We start from the raw sequence: 14,972 nt of genomic DNA, 5'->3' as shown, positions 1-14,972 counted from the left end.
CCTGAAATAAACTGAAATACCCTCCACGGGCATGGATTAAGGAGAGCAGTGGAGAAAAACTATAGGAGGAACCGTGCAGAGCCAAATTCATGAAGATTGCAGAGGAGTGAGCCACCCAATTGGCGAGCGAGCAACGGCGAGGAAAAAAATCAATGGGTGCTCCCAGAAGAGCGAAACAGGATGGGTTGCAGAGGAGTGGAGGAGCGGACCAGAGCGACCCTGTGGAGCAAGTGGGGGAAGCGAGCTGGAGAACCCAGGCCCGGAGTGTGCTTTCCAGGCAAGCAGAGGAGTATCAGCGAGGGACATCCGTCGGGTGTCTCCAGGAGAACAGGACTAGATGCGAACCCTTTGGAACCGGTGTTGGAGCTCCACGGAAGACAACAGGCCCCCGGAAGAGGGACATGAGGTTGCTCACACGGAATAAGGTGGTTCTAACGGAGACCCGAGGAAGCTGAAGAGCCACAGAGCAGGGAGTGCTTGCGGAGGAGGCAGAAGGTGCAGGAGGGCAGAGAGGGAGACAAGGCAAGGCACTCCAACAAGGTGAGAGGGAGTGGGCCCACTATGAAGCAGGAATAAACCAGAAGCCTAGCGTATAGTGGAGGGAAGCGGCCAGGTCAAAGCCAGATGGCGAGGCTCTATGGCTCTCTGCTAAGGTGACAGCAAGAAGGCCATAATAGTAACCTAAGCCGAGGTGGAAGGGGATGTGTAAGGTTCACCCAGAAGGCTCAGAGGATCCCTAAGAGCTGGAGAGCAAACACTAGTACAAAGAAGAGAGAGGTTCATTGGCACCCTTGTCCCTCACTATCCATAAGGAATGTGTGGAGACCTCACTTAAGCCCCCCCCCCCGCTCCCTCTTCCATAATAAGGAAAAGAGACCTACTGGCCATCCAGCAACTCTGCCACATGGAAGAGGGTAACGTGGAGCAGGTTTGAAGTATTCACTGCGGAGCACACCACTGGCAAAAAGGAGGGCAAAACATCAACATTAGTGGGGGAGTCCCCGGAAAAGCAGCCACTGGGACAAGGCCTTATTAATCAGGGGGAGAATAGGCTCAGAGTTGTGCTGAGCAGTCTTCAGGGAAAGTGAAGAACGCGCCCCTGTTGTGAAAATCTGCAAAGGAGACAAAAAGCACATTAAAAGCTAAGAGGCCTGGCTTAGGCAAAAATCAATGAGAAGGTTAATACCTTGGGTAGGGGAAACGCCCTCCAAGATCAGAGATCCATCTTCTACGCGAAAAGACTTAAGTTGAACCTGTCAAAAAATGGGGTAAAGGAGACAGACTTTGGCAAAAAGTACGAAGAAACCACCAGAAGGTACGATACAAAAGACATGGAGAAGGGAAGGTAACCTGGAGAGACAGGAACACATGGGGAGCCAAGGTGAAGACCAGGCGACCACACAGGCCATCCTTAAACAATATTTCCAGGACTTTGGGGATACAATCGCAGGGACAGTCCAAGCACAACTAGACAAGATGCGCGAGGACCTGGCTTTAACTCTTCAGGAGATGTCAACAAAATGGAGGAAAGAGTGGACACTATTGAGACAGCACTGCAGGAACTCGCAGAAGATGCGTGTAAAATGGACAAGCTAGCAGAATATCCAGCTCAGGCGACACACAATTGGAGCTACAGACTGAGGACCTCAAAAACCTGTCCAGGAGATCGAATATAAGGGTAAAGAGCCTATCTGAAGAAGTACAAGACAAAGACCTTAAGGAGGCAATCTTGCAAATATTTACTGACTTGGCAGATCCGAAAGGCGGAGCTGAACTGAGACTAGACCGGGTTCATAGAGTCGGCACGTTGAGAGAAAGAACCCGGCACAGTTTTCAGGCGCTGTAAGCATCTCTAGAGGTACTAAACAGGGCTGCCCTCTGCCTCCATTACTTTTTGCGATCCATCTAGAACAATTAATGGCCACAAGACACAGTAAGAGTTCCATTTGGGGGACACCTACATAAAGTAGCCGCATTCGTGGATGATTTGTTATTAATACTAGGGAAACGGAAAGATCGATAAGGGCATTGGACAGGGAACGGAGTACATTTGGGTCAGTAGCAGGACTGAAAACAAATATTCAGAAATCAGAGGTACTAAACCTTATGGTTCCCATGGAGAAGGAACAGGAACTCAAAAAGTTCTTCAGGTATTCCTGGGCTGCCAAGGCCATAAGATACTTAGGGGTTAATATCACGTAAGACATTGATTTGCTATACATTGCGAATGATCTCCGCCCCTGATAGGCGACATCGGGAAAAGACTACAGGAATGGGGCCCACTGTCTATATCATGGATCAGTAGGATTAACGTTTTGAAAATGGTCTTTTTACCGAAACTAATATATTACTTCACTACTTCACAGCACTTCCAATAAGGGTGTCCAAGTCCTTTTTTCGAGCCATTCAGAGACGCACCAGGAAATTCAAATGGAACAGTAAGAAACCTAGAGTTGTACGAACAGTAATGACAATGCCAAGAAATAGGGGTGGGATGGGAGAGCCAGATGTTGGGGCATCTTATTTGGGCACAGACCAGGATGCTTAGGGACTGGGTAAAAGACGATAGGCAGAAGGTCTGGAGACAAATGAACGAAGCCATAGTGGGGGGTCGCCTTGAGGAGGTGCTGTGGAATCCCAAAAGGGACAGACCAGACCACATGTACCACTGCAAGATTGGAGTCTTGGTGGGTGATTCATGGGATGAATTAGTAAACGGAGCAGGATTCACAACATTCCCATAGCCATTCAGCACAATATTTCATAACCCGCAATTCTCCCCGGGAGTGAGTGGGTCTGCATTTAGTGAGTGGGAAAAGGGCGGATGTCTTAAGCTATGGGATATATTTATATTTGAGGTGGGGGAAATTAAGTCCTTCAATCAGTGTAAAGTAGATTTCTCAGTGGGCGAGGTGAAGAGATTTCGCTATGCACAATTAAGGTATTGGATGCTACATCCAACAATTAGGGAAGTGGCAACTACACACCTAGTACCCTTTGAAAAACTGCTTATATCGGACTGCGAGGACCAACATATGGTGGGCACAATTTACAAATCCTTCAAGCAGAAGGAGGCGGAAGGCCACAGACGCTACATGAAGCAATGGGAAGTTTCAGTCGGTCCTCTGATTGATAAGGAGCGGGCTCAGCTATGGGTAAATATCCCTAAACTCACATGGTTCAATCCATCTGCAGGAGATATGGGTAAAGTTGATGTTCCAGTGACATATCAGCCCAGTGCGACTCCACAAGTGTTTTCCGAGGGTATCCAGGAAATGTTGGAGGCAATGTGGGGCGCTAGGGTCGTGGGAGCACATTTGTTGGGAGTGCCTACGCACAATACGGTTTTGGAAAAATATAGAAGAGGCCATGGAGGAAATTCTGGGGTTGAAAGGAAGGGGAAATAGAGGTTTGGATATCTTGGGTGCAGGAGGATCACTGGGGTATTTGGCAGCGAAATGTGTATGTGATATTGATGATGGCGGGGCATTGGACATAGCACAAAACTGGACAAAGGAAGACCCGCTGACGGAACACAAATGGGTGGCAAAGGTCTGTCACTTTGCTACACTGGAGTGGGTGTATTACTCTCTTCAGGGAGACTATAGGGGTTTTCTCGTGGATTGTGACCTGGTGCTAAAATTCAGGACTCCAGAGGCGCATGGTCCCCAAGGAAGATTAAACTCCTGGGTTAACCCAAGGGTTCAACCAGTGGGAAGGGAAGAGTGTGAGAGACGGAGACATGCATAGGAGGAAGATGAAGGAAGACTATAGGGACTGTGGACGATTTGTCATAGAAGGAATGGAGAATTTCAGTGGAGGGGGATTGGGAAGGGTGGGACGAGGGGGGAAGGAGGGTATCCAGGTAGGGGGGAGTTGGGAAAAGTTTGTTTGAAAAATGGCAATAAAAATGTTTGTGAAAAAAAGAAACTAAGGATAATCTGTGTCTGTAAATTCAACTTAAATGCCTGGTCTGTGTCCAAAAGCTATACTTGCCTCACAATGCAAGATACACAATGTGTAGGGATGGCAGCAACAAAAGAAACCTTGTTCAAAATAAAGTTCTGAGCTTCTTCCAGCTCGGGCTTGTTTCAGCTTCCCGTTCACCAAGCTCAAAATAGTTCTACAAAAAGGACTCTGTGTTCCCTTCCCCAAGTGTAACACAATTTCAGAATATCTCCGGTTCCCTTCCCCAAGTTCAACACAGTTCCAGGATATCTCGGGGTTCTCTTCCCCAAGGTTTAACACAGTGCCACACAGTTCAAGTCTCTTGACTTTCACCAATATTGTCATTTTCACTTTATACTCCTTTTTTTGACTTGTATCAATTCAAACAGATGCTGTCTTCACTTCAACAGTTGCATCACACAGCCTTTTGCTTTGGGCTTCTCTTGGCTCATTCCCAAGTTGGGCTACTCGTCTAGGAACAGTTTTAGGACCACACAGTCCACCTATTACAGGTCACGCAACTGATAACCCTTGGCACTTTGCGATGCTCTTAGTTTTTCTTGATTAACACTGGTTTTTCACCTAGCACTAGTGCCAGTACTTAATATGTGCTTTGGTTTCTCTTTGGCAGACTTTGAGGCTTGGCCACCACTTGTATATTGGCAGTATTTTGGCTTTGCCACAAATTGCATTCACCTTATTCAGTGGTATACATCTTCTTCCACCACCTTGCTTCTCTTAGTTACAACAACATGTCTTTCACAGTTGCTTTTCATTTAGTTCATAAGTATTCATGACAGCGTTCACTTTGTTTCTCAATGCTTCTTAGCAAGTTTCACTCCTTTCACCATAGCACATCGTTTGCTTTCCACTCGTGTTATAATTTCACATGATTTCCATATATTCGCTTTAGTTGGGTATTCTATATGTGCTGTTGCATTTCCCAAAATACTTATTTCCAAGATCCGCCACCCAGAGAACCCCGGTATGAGTAATCCCTGTCTCACACCCACTGGGGCGTTTCTGCTTCACGGGGTGTCTTCTTGCCGGTCTCTGCCCTTTCCTCCACTCCTGGGATGCGTCGAGCTCCAGTGAGCAGTGCTCGCTGTTGGGGAATCCTTCGCACAGCGTCCTGCAGCGGTTTAGGAGGTTTCTGTGTTCCCCAGTTCCAGCTGTGAATACGCGTCTCTGGTAATTGCTGGGGCTTTGGTCCTCTCGTGCCCGCTCAGGTCGTGGCACCTCTCTGGTCCCCTAGCAACACGCGGTGTACACTCTGCCGGGCCTGCACCAGCCTGCTCCTCAACACCCAACCGCCACCATCTCTCCAGGCAGGTTCTCCCAGCTTTGCTGCCTGCGCCGTCTTTTAAGCACATGTAGCCTTCCAATAGGTTGAAGGTGTGAGTAGTTTGCCTGACCCTCATTACACCAATTAACTGGAAATCCTGTTCCTTCATAGGCATCTTCCGTGTCATAATACTACAGTGGTGAAACTGACTAGAAGTGTGCATTACTCCTATTTGCCTCTTCCTCATTCCAGTCTTAAAGTTATATGACTGAGGATCAATAGTCTGTCTACGGAGGGGATTGGGACTGAGTGATATGGGATATTCCTTGTAGTTTACTATCTGTTTTGGTATATGTTTGAAGTGTCTGGGAATCAATATACGAGTTTAGAAGGAGTTCTACCTGGCCCATATAGAGAGAGAGAGAGAGAGGTCCTTCAAGGTGTTCTCTTTTTGGACTTCTTATTATAAGGGTGTTACCCCTGGTCACTCTGAAAGGAGGTCTGTTGCCATGACCCTATAAAAGCTTCTATGATGGAAGGCTCATCATGAAAAGGAGAGGGGGGGAATACCACGTCACACCTGCAGACACCCTCTCCTCGCTCCCCAAGGTCCCTCCACCCAGGTGATCCTCCCTCGCATATCCACCCCCAGGGTTGTGATCCAAAAGCTATTGTCTTTCCCTGGCCACCAGAGTGGAGGAAGTTGGAGAGAAAGAAGTGAGGACACCTTCAGGTTTCTCTCAGTGTCTACTCCTAACCTTCTAATCTCTCTCCCTCTACCCTCTCCTCTCCCTCTCTCCCCTTCCCCTGCTTTCAAATCTCAATTGTAGAAGGATGCCTTCTTTCTTATCGTACTCCTGTTTCTTATTCAAGATGATAGGCAGGGTAGATGTCTTTATTTAACTGCCATTTCCTCTGCCTAGTTTCCTCTTATTTTTCAATCCCAAAAGTATGTCATAAAGAAAGTGCTGTGTACCACCAGTGGCCATCTTTGAGAAGTCTAATCATCAGTATTGGGATAATAAATTGTCAGATGGCATGTGCAAACAAAAGTAGTTACTAGTACACATACCCTCTGTTCCCTATCCCCCTTTTCAATGCAAGCTAGAAAATAGTCTTGCCATGTGCCAATCACTTTAATATTGTATGTATATACTTCTGTATATATGTCATTAATATTTATAGTTTCTACGAATTATTTTAAAATGTGTCCGTTTGACCTCGATAGGACATATGTCACCATTATTTGTGCCCCTCTAGAGTCCATCTTTTTTGGGACTAGGCAGGCACGTCTCTTTTTGTTTGCCTGGTACAGTGCACCACTTCAGTGACAGAGGGCAGTTTCTTCAGTGATATCGTTGGAGGCTGTCAGTAATGTGGTTTTTGGTTCACATATCACCATGACGTTTGTGGATGGTGGTTGCAACTTTGTCTGTCTGAGAATACATACAGGGTGCCTCTATTTGAGACATGGATGTATTGCAATAGTGACAACTCATGACAAAAATATTAAATGATTTTAAAAGAAACATGAAGCAGCTAATTTCTATCAGGTTGTTCATTGTGATAGGATGACTGTCAATATTATTTTACCAGCATGCTGTCCTGCAGATAATAATCAAAAAGCTGTGGGGTTGCTTCCTGATGTATGAATTAGTTTCACGTTTTCTTTTCAGGCTCTACTATTTCTATAATCACTGGAGTATGGAACTTGCTACCTACTTCTTCATTGCTGTAGACCTTTCCCTTGCCCTTTTTGAAGAACCTGCTGTCTACAAAATGCCATTTCTGGTAGGTTGTTGGAATTAACTTTACCAGCAAAATAGAAATGATAATTTTATTTTGAAAGTTTTTATAATTTATTTGTAATTGAAGGCTTACCATGTTTGTACTTTTGCAGGACTCCTTGCTTTACTTAATTGTGTAAACTGTCAAAGAAAATAGATCAAAGAACGTTTAAGACAAAACTAAATGCTTATAAAAAACAACATACACCCAAAAGCACAAGCAATACCAGGCAGTTTAAAAATGAAATAAACACAATATTTATAGATGATAAATTATTGAGCATATGATGTAATTAAAAATGTAAAACAACACCTGTGATACCATAATCTGGTTAAAGGTTTGGTGTTGATGGTCAGTACATTCTGAGATGTTCTGAATTAGTATGTTTCTAGTGAGTACAATAACATTATCACATATTAATAATGGAAGCATAATGTTTTGTATTCATGCTCATTTGTTGAGCTGTCAGTGCTGTCTGGCTGAATCTGGGCCTGATGGTCTGGGATCTAAGGAATGAGCAAAATAGATGCTGTTCTGAACCTGTGCGTGTCTCGCTTAAGGCAGAGGGACAGTGGCTGGGAGGTGTCTAGCAGGAGGATCTTTAAGTGTTTAGGATTCTAACCTCAAAATATTTCTATTTTGGCTTGCCGATAGCAAGCAGGCTTTGCGCCACCAACCGCAGAATTCTGGTATTATGGTAGATCAGAGAAATGGTGGTTTGATAATGGGTATATGGAAGACATTGTGAATAAGACATACATTGATGAATTGAACATTCCTGATGTTCCTGGATCAGTGTGCAGTTCATCCTTGATGGCTGGGGTCATGCGGCAAGAAGGTCTAGGGTCTAAGAGTAAGTGAACAGCATGATTACATACCATTGATGTTTCTTCAACACGTTTGAAATTTGTGAGACCGGACATAACTACTGCGAGAATCAGAGTTAAGTTGCAGTTGGAAGAGGGTAAGGATTTCTGCCTGAGTCTTGGGTCGTAAATGACTGAATTTGTGGCACCATTTGAGAGGTAACATTCAACATTGACTGCCAACAATGGCATAGAACCTATGTGTTATGACATTGATTGCAGCAACATCGGTGACAACATTGTGGCATATCAGTCACAGCTGCTTTTTACAGACTGTGGCATTTCTGGCCTTTTTATTATGATAATAATTTGCCTTTTTATCATGATAATAATTTGTTATTTATAAAACACTTTCGCTAAAGTGCTGTACCGAGCACATTTACATACAATTATTATAACCCAGCTGAAGTTGGTACTGCTTTATTCAGCTCACAAGGATTAAAGGCAGAGTTTGCTTTGCTGGGATTTGAACCAGAGTTCTGCAGATCACACACAAATCTCAGCAGCAAGCACTCAACCCACTGAGCTATCTTGCTGGCAGTGTGATGATGTCCTCACCCCCAATTGATTGATTGGTCCATATTTGGTCTGTTATAGGGGATTGTGAGGCTAGTTAAGCTTGTATAGGCCCACTATGTGGCTCTATACTGCAGTTTGGTACTAGTCAGAGCATCTGTTAAATTCATGAATGCTATAAAGGGTAACACTTGAGTAAATGGTTACCATTATTTCATCGAGCAAATATTACTAGCATAAAATGTAGGCAAAATAACTGCTTGTAAACAGCTGGCTGGTGAAATCACAGTCCCTGCCTCTGAATGCATGGTCATTTTGTCTTTATTAACTCAGTGACAAGTCCTTGCAAATATGACATGCTGCAATGAAGGCTCATGTTGAAGTTTGGTTGGGAGAAATCTTGCAGATACTACCTTCCCACTTCAACCTTTTCTGCAGTTGGCTCTCCAGGAAGGCCGAAAATCACAAATTCAAGCATTGAAAAAATGTGGAGCGTCCCTACCTGAGGTTGACATACTGTTATATCAGTAAGGCTGTGAGCATGGAGCACATGTACAGACAGTGAGTGGCTCCTGTCCAGTCCTGTCAAGTCATTATGGGTAACCAAGCTTCAGGGAAGTCATGACACATGGGAATAATAACGAGAAGAGGGGGCAACACAGTAGGTAAAGACAAAACGGAAACCTTCACTGATCCCGTGTCCTACAGTTTAGAAGGAAATGGCATAACCTAGTTGGTGCAGTATTGAGGCATTTACAGCAGGTCAAATAATATGAAAGGAAGCAGAAGGGCCCATTGATTGATTAAGTTGGTCAGAGAGTCCAGGAATGTGGTGAAAGTGGAGCAAGCAGAGTAGGAAGCCAGGAGCCATAACATTCTTGGAGATATAACTCGGTCACTGAGACAAATCAGCCAATCAGGAAAACACACTACAGAGATCCTCCTGGGGACTATAGCACAAATCCTTGCACAGGTCCATTGTCTTTCAGGAGATCAGATTAATTGTCAGCCTACTGGGGTCTAAGGCACAGATCCTCACAAGTGCCAGTGCTCATCAGAAGTAGTGTTACTTGGACTGTAGCTCGAAGTTCGTACAAAAGGGCAATCATCATTCACAGCACGGATCCTGTAAGGCAGGCAGCCCTAAAGTCATGCAGCTCGGTAACGCATAGCATCAGTGTGCCTCCATTGGCAATTTAGGCCAGGCAGCCAAAGTGTTCTCTGCAACAGCAGTACTCCACCAGAGTAGGCAAAAGCTCACAACGATGGCGGGTACACCAGGTGGAAACGTCTTCCATGCAATGGGGCTCAGGCTCTTGCGATTTATCCTCATGACTTTCATCGTCTCGACTTTTTTCTCTTTCAAGGATCTCCTGTCCTGAGTATTCGGGCTCGCACATGTAGGGCTGAATTGTTGCCATAGTTCCGGAATAGTAAAGAAGCACAGAATCAACAGAGAGGCAAATAAAAACCTTTTTGTTTGTGTAAAGCAATGAAAAGAGACTTCCCATTAACAATGAATGTTAAACAAAGACAAGCAAAGAAACACCAATGTCACAAAAGCACAACGTAAAAAGGCAAGATTAATATTCTCAAACTGTAAAAATTCCCATGGACACATGTTTAAATATGGTTTGGTAAAGACCTCTGTACCTTATACAAGAAATGAAACGCGACTGCTGGGTTAATTGATTTTAGGCAGTATAAGTACCCGTACCGATCGATGTATGCTCTGAAATACATTCTCGATCCATTGGGCCAATAACATTTCTGACCGAACAACCCCTTTATATTGGGTATTTAACCTAACCAGAAACAGTTGTCAGCAAATTTCAAAGGAACAGTGCGACCACAATTTTGATGTTCTTCCCTGTGTCTTTCTGCAGTCATTTTCACATACATTGAGAGATTTGAGACTTGCAGGACGGAATAGAGCTATACATCTGTCAGTCCATAAAAAGTAGACACCCCTCAATCATAGGGCCATGTACTATATTGGCCGGAGACAAACCGCCTCATGTGTTTAGTTTTAGAAATATATATCCATAAGCTTGACTAAAGTGCGGCCATTTTAAGGTGACTGAAATCACCATTTTGTTTTCTCTCTAACGTTTGCTTTTTGCCTTCTGTTAAAACTGCTTTGCTGAAATATTATTCTGCTCTACTAGTGCATAACGCAAGGCTGCAAGAGATATGTTGAAACATAACGTAGCAACCCAGACAGAAATGCCCGGTCTCCTCCCTCACATATCCTTGGAAGTAAGCAGCAAGGCATCCTAATCAGTCCACAGGTGCCAGTTAGTCTCGAAAACACAGTAGAAATGCTAGAAGCGAACATTAAATGACTTGAATTATGCTCTTCTTTGTAGCCCCCCTTTTTCTGAGCCCTGTAGAGCCCTGGAGAGCAAGTTGACCCCCAGTACACGAATAGAAACTAGGAGATAGCAAGGCCTGGAATGTGTCTCTACCCTGCACGCAACTTGCTTGCAAGACCAGAAGCATTGTGTTCTTTTAAACAAAGACTTCTGTCTGTAGGCTCGCGAAAATTGCAAACTGTTTCTAAATGAATGTTCGAAGGCGTCCTACTTGTCACCATTGCCAATCATCGTGCCCAATTCAAAGGAAATGTATTAGGGGTGGTATTGGATGTGTCACTACTGATTACAAGATGCTTGATTTGTATATTAAAAAAAACACAGGTTTGGCAGAAAAAGTCACAAAACCACAGCGCTTGTATGAATAAATATAAAGAGTGCACATAGGCTGCAGGTGCCTGAGAGGTGTGGGAGTACTGCCAAGTACAACCCACTTTTGTGGAAACAATTAGAGCACGGGCAATTCTCAGTCGCACTGCGCCCAAGAGTGCAATATAGGCATGTGTTGCAAGTAAAAGCCAAAGTGATGTGAAAGGAAGCTTCCTTTCACATCACTTTGGCTTTTCCTGCTGTGCTGAAATTACCGCAATTGCAAAGCCGTAAGAGAGTTTTTTGGCACTGTCCTTCATTCAATTTATCTTAGGTCCCATCTCCCATTTACAGCCTCGGATGAAGAGTCGGTTTAGACTCGAAACACGTGTCAGGCTGCTTTGCAAATAAATCCATCAGACTTATAACCACATATCTCTTCAATTACTTGCCACACATGCCTATATTGCACTCTTGGGTGCAGTGCGACTGAGAATTGCCCATGCTCTAATTGATTTGTATATATGTAATTGTTGTATGATTCTCTCGGCTCTTGCGTCCCCTGGGGTCTGGAAACACACATCGCGGGGCGTGGGACCCAGTTGGCCAACTGAGACTATTTGCTTTGCAATAAACCCTGGATTTTGGGAATACAACCTCGTGTCTGGTGTATCAGTTTGTGTGTGGTGATTGTGCCTTGTTTCCATATGCGAGGGTCCCTCAGAAGCCCCTTCACATCTGCTAGGTGCCTTGAATCAGAAGCTGGCACGAGCCAGAGAAAAATGAAGAGTAGAACGAGAATAACCTGCTTGAGGTTCTAGCCCAGATCATGTTGGCAGCTTGACACAGATAGCTTAAATAATACTCCAACTCCCAGAGATATTTCAAGGATTTTTATTAAATGATTTTTCAGGGCACTAGGGTACGGAAATCTACACCCAAGAAATGGTAGCAGAGAAAAACGGCATGTTTAAAACAAACACATGAACTACATCCTGCGCCAAGCATATGAACAGGACGTGCTAGGCAATGTGTGATGTTTGCAGCTCATCTACAACAAGTGTATTTGTTCACAGTAAATAAGGCCTAGAAAAGAAGTCTTTTCAGTTACATGGGTTAATTAGAAAAGCATTTGAATGTCAAACTCCTACAGAAACTCGCAGCATAACTATTTCACAGGGGTTGTATTGCAAGGACAATGTTATAATGTTACCCTGTTTAAAGTGACAATTTCAGTGTGGAAGTGTAGAAAGCATATGACATTAAATGCTACATTGGTGAATAAAGCCAGCATCATAGCCTGGACAGCAACATTACATTCCTTCCCTCAACAGATAAAGGAGTGGGGTTGGTTTGTTCTGATAAAATGAAAATGAGCCTGGAGTTTTTGCTAAAAAAACATTGACACTGCCTGGATCAACCGACCAAATGTTTTGCTTTTGTTCTCAGAAGTCATGCCTTGCGGAGGGAAACAAATGCCTTATAACTACAAATAATAGATTCTGAGCTGTGCTCTGCTCTTCAAGTAATGAAATCTTCCCATCAGCCAGGTCCTTCTACGAGGATGCCATTCATACCTTTGGAAACCTGAGTCCGACTCAAGTGACAGAAAGTGGCTGTAATCAAGTGGCAGGAACCTGTGTGAGCAAATTGCCCTGGGCAGCCTAATTTTAAAGAGCCCTCTGACTAAGAGTTCCATGGCAACCAAATTCTCGGGAGTCATAAATGGCAAAGCGCTGAGCTTCAAAAGGGACTAACACCCTGTAGCTGCTAGCAGGCAGGGCTTGGAATGCCATTTCATATTGTGATTCATCTCATTATGTGTAAGGAACAAAACGGCACTATTTAAAACTTTACATATGGAATCACATTGTCCCAAATACATTTTGATCGGAAGTTCATATAAACATACTTTTTTAAAAAGAATGTTGAGGGTGAAAAGCTATATTTTTGGGGATAATTGTTTAGTTATGCAAATTAGATTACTGTAGATATTTTGGTGCATAAACGTCACACGTTCATGATTCATATATTTTAGCATCCATGCCGACGAGGCCCTTATTCTGAGCGGAGAAAACAATCTTTGTGTACATATATTGGGGTGTGAAAAGGGACAATCTGGAACGCACACATCACATGCCATGCCGAAATCAGACTAACATTATTAGAGACCAATCTGACCAACTGATTAGTAACATGACCACATGTCGGGAACATGTGGTTTAACAAAGGTATAATTGTTTAATGTACAAATCTCCAAATGAGATCACATCAAATAAGAGGGAAACTGGGATTAGGTGTTACCCCTTTTAGAATGCCTTCTTATTTTTGCCCCAATGAGTATTGTGACAAATCTTCAAATGACGCCACTTTTTCCCAAGGGGGAGCCCTGTTTTGTAGACTAGGGTGGTGAGGCTGCTAACCAATTTTCCACCGAAGGGTGGTAAAACAGGGAAAGTCCTTTTATGGGAGGACTCCTGCCTTGAGAATGGGGACGTACATTCATGACGCTACATACACACTCTCAAATGTTATATTGTGACTCTGTGACAATAGACAGTACTGGGATGAGTAGGAGCCGAGGAGGCATGAAGATCACCTCATTGAAACCAAGAATAGACTTAGCCATTCATTCACAGAGTTTTGGCCCTATAAAAAGGAAAGGGGGACTCACCTTGGTGTCAAACTGGTCCAGCCAGCCACAGAGTACTAGAGAAGGAGGAAGCTGGAAATCGAGGTAACCAGACGTCCGACAACACAGAGAGAAGCATTGATGATGGTTCTGGTGGCCAGACCAAGCCCAGCAGGAGACAGGCGAGGCAGTGGCACAACCTCTGGGCAGTGCGGTCCATTAACCGTGCCAACACTACAGGGAGCCCGAGTTCACAGAGCTGCCACAAAGCCTGCAAAGCAGCCGAAGGCCCGGTAAAGCAGGATCTGCACCAGTACCAACCCCTAGCAGCTTCGACGTCTGCTGAGATGGCCTTGAAAAGAACTGTGTCAGGAACTTTGTTGACTGAGAGACACCATCAGAGTGTTAGAACACCTACCTGTGTTAAAAGACAGGGGGAGTCCTTTGTGGCGAGGCCGAGTCTGGCGGCTGTACCCCCGGTTCCGGATTTGGAGGAGAGGTGCCTTTCCGAGCGCCATCTCATGGGGTAACGTCTCGCGTTGTGCAAACTGGTGCGCATGCCTCGATGACACAGGTCGCCGGGGAGCAAGCTTGTGTCTCAAGCCTCGTTCCTGCGGCGGCTCCGCTTTTGCGCATGGGCTGGTCCAGATTGCGGGTCAAGCCTCACTTTCATGCCGGGTCCCGATATAAGCATTCTGGACCAACAACTCGCCGCATCTCAATGCGGTTTGGTTCTTCCATTCCGCTTCGCTCCTGGCCTTGAGAAGTTTGCCTGTTTTCTTTTTCCTTGCTTCTGTGTCGGTATTCCTTGGATCTGGTTGCCTGGTCCTTGCTCCCTTGGGCCCCTTCCTCCCTAGTCCTTATTTCCCAGTCCTGCCCAGGGTTGGGTTCTGTTCTTCTCCCTGTCTGCCCGCCTTGCCTGCTCCCTTCTTCTTACCTGTGACCTTCCTACATGTTCTGCCTCACTGCCTCCCGTCCTGCTTGTGTACCAGTGCCTTGGAATTCCATACTCCTTGCAGCAACTTGGAACGCCTCTCTACTGCCCAACTTAACCAGCAGCATTGCAGCAACCTGGAACTCAACGCATTCCTACCAGCCTCTCTAGCAGTCTTGGATTACTATGCACTCTAGCCTGCAAATCTACAGCTACAGACCTTCCTTGCACTGTTCTGGCGTCACGTAAAAAACAGGGAAGAGTCCATCCGTGGTGTCACAAGCTGGTCCCCTTTCATTCCGGTGGTACCAGAACGGAA

The 14,972-nt window shown here is 44.8% G+C and overlaps 1 protein-coding gene across 1 annotated transcript in view; it reads left to right on the top strand.

Annotated features, from left to right (window-relative positions):
• Positions 1–14,972, top strand: part of LOC138453728 (two pore calcium channel protein 1-like) — a 1,160,417-nt gene that overhangs the window by 193,376 nt on the left and 952,069 nt on the right. The window contains exon 3 of the mRNA XM_069606850.1: positions 6,910–7,024. Within this exon, the coding sequence (XP_069462951.1) occupies positions 6,910–7,024 (115 nt within the window). The remainder of the gene's footprint in view (positions 1–6,909; positions 7,025–14,972) is intronic.

This window comes from Ambystoma mexicanum, chromosome 4p, assembly GCF_040938575.1.
Source record: "Ambystoma mexicanum isolate Mex_15411 chromosome 4p, UKY_AmexF1_1, whole genome shotgun sequence".
In the NCBI taxonomy this organism is placed as follows: Eukaryota; Metazoa; Chordata; class Amphibia; order Caudata; family Ambystomatidae; genus Ambystoma; species Ambystoma mexicanum.
This window is presented reverse-complemented; position numbering and strand designations above follow the sequence as displayed.